Here is a 10854-nt window from a genome sequence, read left to right as displayed (position 1 = left end):
ATAGTGCAGTTTCACTGCATTGTAACTGTTGCTATATTGTGACATGTTTTCAGGTTTAAATGTTGAATGTAATTGTCTTTCAGATACTTCTCTCTGTAATGCTTCTGAACTTTATTTGTCATAAATAAACATTCCATTTCAGTAAATTTATTCAAATTAAATTGGAAAATCAAATTTTACCAGTTAAGTTAATGGCATTTATTTCCTGAAAATTAAATTATTAAAAAATTAAAGGTCAGATACCGCTTGGGGCATCTTGCCCTGGGTAGTGGGTCATTTTTGTTCCAGGGGCAGGGGCTTTCATATTTACATTTTTTGTGCCATTACAACTAAACTGTTAACTATAAGTCTGTTGGGTCATGCTTAATGATCCTATGCTAAACTTATGTAAATGTGTTACAATTTATCAGTAAATGGACATTGTTCTTAGGGGGGGGGGGCTTCTTCTCCCATCTTATTCTCCTAAAATGGGCCAAAATCTGGAGATTATGGTTTGATCTTTTATTTTTATTTGCATGCTATAAAACTATCTGCCTGTTCTGTCTTCCTCCCATCGTTTTTGCCATCTGCTCCTCATTTATTGTTTAATTATGCTCTTATTACTGTAAATTTAACATTTATGATTATATCTCTTTTCCTTGCAAAGTACTTCTTTGCACAACCATTTGCTATCTTTTTACCTTTTACTCTCATCTGGAGCTGGTACCCATCATTTAAATCCATACAGTATAACCTTTGTATTATCCAAGATGTCTTATCTTCTGTCAAGATTTTCCTATTAACCTGTATTCCTATTATACTCTCAGAAAAAAATAACATGTACACTGTAGTTACTAATTTTGTACCTTTTAAACACTTATGTAGGGTAAATAAGGTACATGTTTGCATTTTGAAAGGGTACTGCTCCAGCACCAGCTTTTGTACCTTTTTTTTCTGAAAGTGTATCCTAACTGTAGGTACATAGGACTCTTTGTAATGGTTTCAGATTACCTAAATGTAGTTTTTTTTTTCTTCACAATGATTATCATCTACATCTTGAGGACCTGAACTGTCATTCCCTATGGCACTCATATCTGTCCTCTTTTTCTTCAGATCATGATTTATTTTTAGATTTTAAATGAGTGGGTCACGAAAAGAGGCCTAAATTCACCAGGGGAATACTCATTGGAACATCTATCAAATATCTTATCCTATGATGTCTTTGCCTAATTGTTGGGAAGAGCTGAGGTGGCAGAGGGAGGAAGATACTGTAGCATTAGATGTTTTTTAGTGCTGAAGAGCTACACATTGAGTCTCATTTTGTTGGTTAGCCTCACTGTCCTGCAGGATCTTACCTGGACTTTTTCCATCAGTCTCTTCTTTTCATTCACCTGTTTAATCATTGCTATGCTGTCTGTCTGGCTTGTCTTGGTTTCCTGCATGGATTTTCTCCTGTACTCTTCTGCAGAGGAGGGTCTGGAGTTTCCCAGTTTCGATGGAAAGGACAGAGTTCTTAATGTCAATGAGAGGAACTACAAGAAGGCATTAAAGAAGTATGACATGATGTGTTTGCTGTATCACGAACCCCTGCCTTCAGATAAGGATCTCCAGCAGCAGTTTCACATGGGGGAGATGGTTCTGGAGGTAAGATATTACTGAGAGAAAGAGGCAACCGAGGAATTTTCGGTGGATGAATAAGGACAGATGTATTGAATGGAATATTTTTAGAACATACCAGAGAGCATCATATGTATTATGATGAACTTTTATTTGGGTGGGAGGAGGTATCACACACACAAGAGGTGGAAACTGGCAGGATTTTTTTATTATTAATTTTAAATTAATTTTAATAAAAAAATTAACAGTTTAGCTTTAATAATTTTAATCTGATTTTAAAACATGAAATTATATCAGAGAAGACCGCTGAATAACCTTTGTGTCAAAGTCACAAGTCACTTAAAATATCTTGTAGTTTCAAATTTTCTGACATGATAAGGTTAGTTCAGGTTGTAAGATATTTTTAGTAGTTTAACTCTTTTTTATTGGTGTTTTAGGTTGTAAGATATGTTTACCTTAAAAAAAACTGTACACTCACTGTTTTCAAGGTTTATGAAAAATATGTATTTTTTTATATTTTATATTGGAGTTTTATTGGATGGTCATGTAAGGTACCTTTTTTTTAAATGTAACTAAATTACATTTGTATTTAAAGTGGTATGAGAGTTTTTGGTATGATATATTTAGTATGATGCAAAGATTGCATTTATACCAACTTGGCACATTCATTTAAATACGATTTTTAAAGACTTTTCTTTTTCTTTCTCTATTTTGGACACGAATCATTTGTCATCGACAGAGTGTCCAGTTTCAAATCAATTTTTTTTACCTAAGTGATCTGTGGAACATGCATTAGTACCCCCAGTTGGAAATCATTAACTTATAAAATATCCTTGAAGATACTAGATCTGAGGCTTTTCAGGATAAGCAGCTGAGTGAAGTACTATATAAACCTGAATATCAAAAATGGTTTCAGATGCTCCATAAAAAATGCTTGATAGAGTAACAATTGGCTGCACCAGTGTGTCAGACATCTGCTTTCTGTGTCTAGACAGTACCTGATGTGCAATTTAGTGTAAAGACTGACCTGATTTGGAGGCTGACAAAAACACTAATGCTGGGTTTACTTAAGATAACAGTTAATGAAGTATAGATTGAACTATATGCAGATATCAGCCATACATTACACAAAACTTTTCCAGGTTTATGACTGTTTAGATATACAAGTGTTGGTCCAGACTAAATATCTATTATAGACAAGAGTTGTGTATATAATTCTCACACTATGAAGGTACTGATATGTCTCTTCCATGCATCACCAGCTTGCTGCTCAAGTTCTCGAAGACAAGGATATTGGTTTTGGATTGGTAGACTCATATAAAGATGCTAAAGTTGCAAAAAAAGCTTGGTAAGAGTCACTGTGCTAATTACATAGCTTTTTAGATAAAGTTTTCTGACTTTATAGTTTCAGTAACAAACACCTCATATGTCTTGGCATTGTTGAGGTTTGACACACAGCATCCTCACTGAATCATGTGATCTTTGTCCGTTAGGACTGGAGGAGGAAGGAAGCATCTATGTGTTTAAGGATGAAAGAGTGATTGAGTTTGATGGAGAGCTCTCTGCAGATACACTGGTTGAATTCCTGCTAGATGTGAGTGAAATTTGTGCATATACTGTGGCTGTGATTTTTGATATATTGTTTAAACAGCTTTAAAGATTATGGATCTTGCTAACATGGCTCTTTAACTGCAAAAGTAGTAACCTGCAATTGTTACTTTAAAGAGTAATTTCTACATATTAATCCTATATAAAGTAGATTGGTGGTATAAATGAATGTATTAAAGCTGATTAAGCAATATTAAATACATTTACATTTTTATAAGATTTTTTTTTACATATGAATAATGTTTCTTACTTAACCTTTCAGTTAATTTTCATAATGTGTCTGTTCTACATCATTCTTCAGCTGCTGGAGGACCCAGTGGAGTTGATCAGTAATCCCATGGAACAACGTGCCTTTGAGCGAATGGATGAAGACATACGCCTAATAGGATACTTTAAGGGGGAAGACTCTGAACGTGAGTGGCTTTTTTGCTTACCAATATACTCTGCATGTAAAATTATGATTTTACAGATATGCTCTAATCAGTAGTGTTTAGGCTCCACACAAACCACACAATTGCGCGAGGCCCTGTGGTCCAAGTAGACCTCCCCGGAACATGATTTCTATTCAAGGGGACCTTGAAAAAGATCTTACAAAGAAAAAAGTAAAGTGTGAAAAAATAACTCAAACCAAAATGTGATGTACTGTGTACTGTGACAGTACCCTGCTTTTAAAATGTGTGTCAATGCGTCTTAACATAAGTCCAAAAAAGGAGGCAAGGAGGGAGTTTAGGAAGTGATTGTGGAGCTGGCAGAAGGGTCAGGGTAGAACCCAGGGAGGAGATGATGGCAGGATGAGCCAAGGAGTAGATGTCAAGGGGATCAGAAAGTGACCCTCAACAGAGCCGCTAGGATGCAGTACCATGGTGTAGTCAGGAGCCTGACCAACTGAGGTGGAGATGGGCCAAGGCAGATACTAACTAATGAGCCAAAGACCCAGGGAGACTCCTGAGACCCTGAGAGTCAAGGCTCAGGCTCACAGGACCGCAGAGTTGATGAGGACTCAGCAGGCCAGGCCAGAGCTGGACGCATTGAGTACTAAGTTGAAGCTGGAGGGAAGGAGGAGCCTGGCAGAACAAGAGGGATGGAGGGATGAGGCACAGCCAGAAGACTTGAAGACCGTGGTGGAAACTGGTCAACAACTGATCAAGCCGGAGCCAGAGGGACGAGGGTGCCTTGTGGAATCTGTGGAGTGACGGAACTCTGTGGAGCCCAGGGGGAGCCAAGGGGTCAGAGGGCCAAAGTGGAGTCCAGGGCGTAGGATTTCCTATGGTCAATGTATACCTGCCTCCGCTTAATTATTTTTATCCCCAGTGGGGATAAATTTATCCCCCCCTCAAAGTGATCAGTGCTACTACACTAGTGGTGAGACGGATCACAAAACTTATGGATCCGTGGTTTGATTAATCAATTTAATTTCAATTTAATTTTAAAATGCACTACTTGGCTGGCTGGCTCTGATATAGCTGCCGTGCAGCCTCTCTGTATTCACCACTCAGCAGACTTGCTCAATGTCCCGCCCATGCCGCTATCTGATTGGTTACACCCCACGAATAATAGCCTATCAACACTTGCGAGACGGTTGAAGCCGGTCCGCTGGGCAGTGTAGTTGCCAACTGGGCGACTTTGTCACTAGTTTTAGCGACTTTTTTCCAAAAAAGCGACTTGTGACAAATCTAGCGACTTTTTGGGCAATCATTATTTAGTCTCTGAGACTCTCTGGTGCTACCGTACGAGCGCGTGGTCTCTCTTTCGCAGCGCGAGCCTCTCTCTCTGTATCTGCTGTGTTCAGCGAGCGCAGAGAGGAGCAGCACTTTCAGTAAAAAAATATATATATATTCTGTTGCTTCTAACTCTATTTTACAAGCAAGTATAGCCGACATCAGTCACAGCACAACCACTGACTTTATCGTATGTGTATTTGATTTCATTAGTGCAGATTAATGTTTGAGAGCTGGTTATGTAGTCTTAATGGACCAAGCCAAGGTCCATTCAGTCATCATAATATTCATTCCGTTGTCTGACAACAGAAACATTAAAATATAGTAATAAAAACTGTTTTATTGAGAATTAAATTAAATGGCTAAATTAAATTGCAGTATGTGAACATAGGGAGGCAATACAATATGACACACTTACGTCTTAAATATGCTAATTAGTGCATGACATCATTTAGTTCATGTTCTCACTAATTATTTTTATGAATTAAAATGTTTCAAAACATCCCCCCCTGTTATTTTCACAAATCGCACCCTGGATTCAGGCCTGAGCAGAACCAGGGGTGATACAAAAGACTTAGGGCTGGGCAGAAATAGTGGGAAAGTGAGGTTTTGGGGAAGAAATCCTCATCTAATACCACATAGACCAGCTGCAGCTCACCCTCAGCAATGGGGGTATGGTTGTGGCACCACTCCATGCTCTCGAGCTCCATGAGCATGCCCACTGGAAAACACAGTGTTGCTGGCTCTCGCACCTCGTCAGACTGGTAGGCCAGCTTTTTCCTCTGGGACAGATGTGTCTGCAGGCTTTGGCTCCACAGAGGCCATAAGCTCTGGCACCTGGTCTTTTGTGGGCATCAACTTTGGCTCTGGGTCTGTGATGGGCTCTGGTTCAGTTTCCATGGAGTGATCAATGATTTGCTGGATGGGCTAGACTTTGGGTGGGTAAAGATCTTCTTCTCTCTTGCTGATGGTGAAGTGGGATCCACATTGGAAAAGGACGCAGTTCACATATTCCACAAACGTCTCTTGAGGAGCATTTCCAGGCAGCCATGTCTTTATCTGAGCGCTGATTCCTGCCCCTCAAACAGAGTCTGTCGTTGTCATTACGAGTGAGAGATGAGCAATGTCCAAATATCTCTGTTTGTACTCTTCAAGGGAGTAATCTACCCGGGAGAGATGGAGCTACTAGATTCATATTTTATGTAGGGTTCCATCTATCTGTCACGTCATGGTTGTAAGCAGGTATAAAAGAGCAGGATCTAATTGCAGCTGCCTCAATTTACTCAAACACTCATAAATAACAAAGTTACTCAGGATTCTGGAAATATCAAAACACTTGAACAGACCAACCAGCAAAATGTGAACAAAGATGGCACAAAGAGTGACAGAAAAATATAACATGTATCTAAATATAAACAACACAAACAGAGTGAAAGAATTCAGAAAAAATGTTTGATGAATTAATCAAACAGCAATGTTAACTAAAGCAAACAAAGGAAACAGAACAGGAAACCAACTCAAAGTCAAACCCAAACTCATACCAAAACTTGATCTTCCATTACACCTAGTGAGAATCAGCAAAAAGTAGAGAAAATGTAATGCAATCATTCTTAAGTAGCAATTTTGAAATGTACACATGATACGAGGACTAATTATGTGTAATAATTAGTGCGTGTTTGACATGAATTATGGCCACAGATTTTTTAAACCTTTTCCAAACAAAATCTTTTCCAAAAGCAACTTTTTTGAGCAAATATCAACCACAGATTTGAAACAAAACTTGTTTAGATTCATGGCTTTGGTTTTCTTGCAGTTTTAAAGGAAAACATGTTTTGGAAAATATATATTTGAAAAAAAAAATTCCTAGTAAACAGCTATTTCACTAAAAGTGTCTTCCAAGTGTCTTCTTGAAAAAGAGACAAAACTTAAGTCTGGGCTCTAAAGCATTCATGATTTACTACATTTTCAGGTCTATGTGCTCAAAAAAGTAACAAACCGGTAATGAAAGGATGACTATTGCGTAAAATTAAATCTCCCAAATACAAAATATTAAATAAAATAAAAATATTAATCTAAAATATAGTACATTAATTTCATCGAGGAAGAAAAAACAGGGACTATGATAACATCACAGACTATTAAATGCTGCCTAATTGGTCAAAGAGATCAATACAGTGAGCCATTCCCTAAAAAGGCACAGCAGAGAAAATGACAAAAAAAGGCTTAATTTCTTTACAAGACTGCTCTTCAGCTTTTATTAAAAGTACCATTTTAGCTGGGAAGACTTTGCTGTGACCTCTGGTTATGTTGTGAGAGCAGTAGCTTTGTAGTGCTTCAGCACTGCCACTGTTTGCCATGTTATTAGTTTTTTAGATTTGTGTTTGTATTTTTCTTATGTTCTTTTTATTTCTCAGATTATAAGGCTTTTCTGGTGACTGCAGAGAGGTTCCAAGCAGAGACTGCAGAGAGGTTCCAGAGAGGTTGAAGTTTTTTGCCACTTTTGACAAAGGGGTGCGTACAGTCCATTCCTTAACAATAACAAGAATGAAAACAATGAGATGTGCTATTCTGATATAGAAGAATTTGTATTTATAATCACAAGAGTTAGAGGATACTTGCGTCTCTTCCATCTCTGAGGAAAAAGGATTATGTATTGGCTTAATTTGTAATTGGTTCTTGCTGCAGGTGGCTAAACAGCTGACACTAAAAATGAATGAAATCGATTTCTATGAGCCCTTCATGGACGAGCCTGTGACCATTCCTGGCAAACCCAACACAGAGGAGGAGATAGTGGATTTTGTTAATCAACACAGAAGGTGTTATCAGTGGCATCTTCAGAACTTTGCCATTGCCAGAGATCATCTAAAATATAAATTTTCATTCTAAAAACAGTGTTTGATCTTCACTCAGGCCTACTCTGAGAAAGCTTCGTGCTGAGGACATGTTTGAGACTTGGGTGAGCAAGACTGTATTGTGGGAGTGTCTGTAGGCCTATTAAAAGTTAACTGTCAATTAAATGGCTGGTGGTTCTTTACTTGAAGTGATCTGTCTCTGCTCAATCAACAGGAGGATGACATGGACGGAATACACATTGTGGCCTTTGCTGAGGAGGAGGATCCAGGTGTTCAATTCTTTATAACTGAGAACAAGCTGAACATTTCTTGTTGCCATTACCAAGACATGATTAATTATCACAGAATGATTGTCTTAATTGCATTTACTTAGTCATTTAGCAGACGCTTTTATCCAAAGCGACTTACAAATGAGGACAATGGAAGCAATCAAAAACAACAAAAGAGCAATTATATAAAAGTGCTATAACAAGTCTCAGTTAGCTTAAACGCAGTACATGTAGCAAGGACTTTTAAATAATATAATAAATAAAAAGAAAACAGATAGAACAGAAAAACAATAGAGCAAGCTAGTGTTAGAGGTCTTTTTTTATAATTGTATAATAAATGAAATAAAATAGAATACAAAAAGATTAGAAAGCTAGTTAGATTTTTATTTATTATTATTATTATTTTAAATAGAATAATGTAGAATAGTGAATGCTAAAGTTAGAGTGTCAAATAAAGATTAACATTTAACATTTCATTTGTGCTTATTCCTTTTTCATTTCATAGACGGTTATGAATTCCTGGAAATTCTAAAGGAGGTTGCAAGGGACAATACTAAAAACCCAGATCTCAGCATAGTTTGGATTGATCCTGATGAATTTCTTTTGGTGAGACGATATTCCCTCCATTTCTACACAGTGTTTCACTGCTTGAACTTAAACTTTGTGTCCATATTGTGATGGTTAATTTGTCTTCAGTTAACTACATATTGGGAGAAAACCTTTAAGGTGGACCTTTTCAGACCCCAGATTGGTGTGGTGAATGTGACTGATGTGAGTAACAATTTCATTTGAAAATATCTCTTCATCCACATAACATATTCATGATATACAACACAATAAACCATCTAATCACATATTTTACAGGTGGAACAACTGCTGAAATATTCTACTTCTACAATTAAATAATATACAGAACTACATAACAGTATATAACATACACAGATAATAATAATAATAATAAAAATAATAATATATTAATTTCTGTATAATATACAGAAAATAATATAACATTGCTGCACATATTTGAAAACCATATTTATGCTTTCAAACCATATGCCACCTGAATTTTAACATAAGACCAGTGGTCAGCTGCAAAAATTACTTGAATAATCTTAAAAGATAATTTTCTATTTTTTTTTCTTAAAGGGTTATGTATTTATTTTTAAGTCAGTTAAATCAAATCTAATTTTAATTTGAAAAGTAGACATTCCTCATTCGCTTCTAAAACAGTCCTTTATGCTGCTTGATAATGCAAACAATTAATTATAATTATAAACAAACTGTTAAATAGTTGGTTTACGGTTCTTTTTTTACTCTTATATTTATTTACCTAATGAATTAGAAGTATCACACATTCACAGAAAATAAGGTTCAAAGCCTAAATATTCTGTATTCTTATCATCTTTTACTTGTGTTTACTTGTGTGTGTGTGTGTGTGTGTGTTGATCAGGCTGACAGTGTGTGGTTGAACATGCCTAATGATGAAGCTTTACCGTCAGCGGAGGAGCTGGAAGACTGGATAGAGGACGTTCTCTCTGGAAAGGTCAACACTGAGGATGATGATGATGATGATGATGACGACGACGACGACGATATCGATGATGATAGTAGTGATGAAGACCATTATGGTGATGATGATGATTATGATTAAGTGGTATATACAAAAACTATAACAACATAGTTCTGTAATGATCTTGCCACAGATTGTATTGATTCTGTTAATTTTAATGACTGATGGTTTATTAATTACAGAGTTGACTTGATTTATTATAAAACTGTCTGCATTGCCAGCAAGAGACATCTGATAATGCAAAACATATAATGACATATTATAATTCTGCTGCTGTATATTCATCTGGAACTGTAATATGGCTACAGGAAATAAGTTGTTCAGTAGTATTACTTGTGAATTTTATGGGACATTTGACATGTATCAACGTTCAATAAAGAACACAAAATATTCAGTTGTATAATCTGTTTCTATTAACATTGCTAAATGTACCTATATTTCTTCATGTTTAGTGGACAAATTTGTAAAAAGCTAAATCTTAAGTTTCTTTCCAGCAAAAACGTAAATAAAAAAAAAATAATACACATACATAGAAAAATAGAACAGTTAATCTCATGTATATGTATCCGTACATATATCTTACACATAATAACAGACACAGATATGGAAAGAAGCAGAACTTGTTTAGTTGAAATTTGATTAAATCTAATTAAATGTCCTTCTGGCGGCATCTAGCAATACCCTAATTTGTGAAAACAAGTTTTCTGTTTGGATTAGGTTATAGTATTTAAAACTAGCTGTGTATAAAAAATACCAGAAGTCTATGGACTGTCCCTATTTAAACTACCAGTTAAATATTTCTGAACAGTAAGATGTTTTTTTTAAAGAAGTACAGTAAACTAAACAATTATTATGACTATTATCAATATTTAAAACAATTGAGTATTTTTTTTTTTCAGGATTCTTTGATGAATAGAAAGATCCAAAGATCAGCATTTATCTGAAATAAAAAGCTTTTGTAACATTATACACTATAGCATTCAAAAGCTTGGCGTCCGTATAATAATTATTGTTTTTTATTTTTTATTATTATTATTACACTTTTTAATTAGTACTTTTATTTAGCAAAGATGCGTTAAATTGAATTTCACACACACACACACACACACACACACACACACACACACACACACACACACACAAGCCACTTTATTAGGTACACTTGTTCAGTTGCTCGGTAACACAAATTGCTAATTAGCCAAATCACATGACAGGTGAAGACGACTTGCTGAAGTTCAAAC

General features: G+C 36.0%; 1 protein-coding gene across 1 annotated transcript; it reads left to right on the top strand.

Moving 5' to 3' along the window:
- Positions 1–1017: 1017 nt before the first annotated feature.
- On the top strand, positions 1018–9942 carry LOC132143672 (calsequestrin-2-like). The gene is made up of 12 exons (XM_059554103.1): positions 1018–1623; positions 2859–2938; positions 3085–3190; positions 3506–3617; positions 7337–7367; positions 7403–7433; positions 7608–7738; positions 7833–7878; positions 7989–8043; positions 8549–8649; positions 8740–8814; positions 9494–9942. Exons 1-12 carry the CDS (start codon positions 1387–1389, stop codon positions 9692–9694), a joined length of 1206 nt encoding a protein of 401 aa, XP_059410086.1. The 5' UTR covers positions 1018–1386; the 3' UTR covers positions 9695–9942.
- Positions 9943–10854: the final 912 nt, after the last annotated feature.

This window comes from Carassius carassius, chromosome 7, assembly GCF_963082965.1.
Source record: "Carassius carassius chromosome 7, fCarCar2.1, whole genome shotgun sequence".
Lineage (NCBI taxonomy): Eukaryota > Metazoa > Chordata > Actinopteri > Cypriniformes > Cyprinidae > Carassius > Carassius carassius.
This window is presented reverse-complemented; position numbering and strand designations above follow the sequence as displayed.

Bases quoted from the DNA above. Each gene is read 5' to 3' on its own strand.
- LOC132143672 (XM_059554103.1), top strand. From the start codon at position 1,387: ATGCTGTCTGTCTGGCTTGTCTTGGTTTCCTGCATGGATTTTCTCCTG. The intron at 7,739-7,832 runs GTGTTATCAGTG...ATCTTCACTCAG, and splicing joins TTTGTTAATCAACACAGAAG to GCCTACTCTGAGAAAGCTTC. The intron at 7,879-7,988 runs GTGAGCAAGACT...CTCAATCAACAG, and splicing joins AGGACATGTTTGAGACTTGG to GAGGATGACATGGACGGAAT.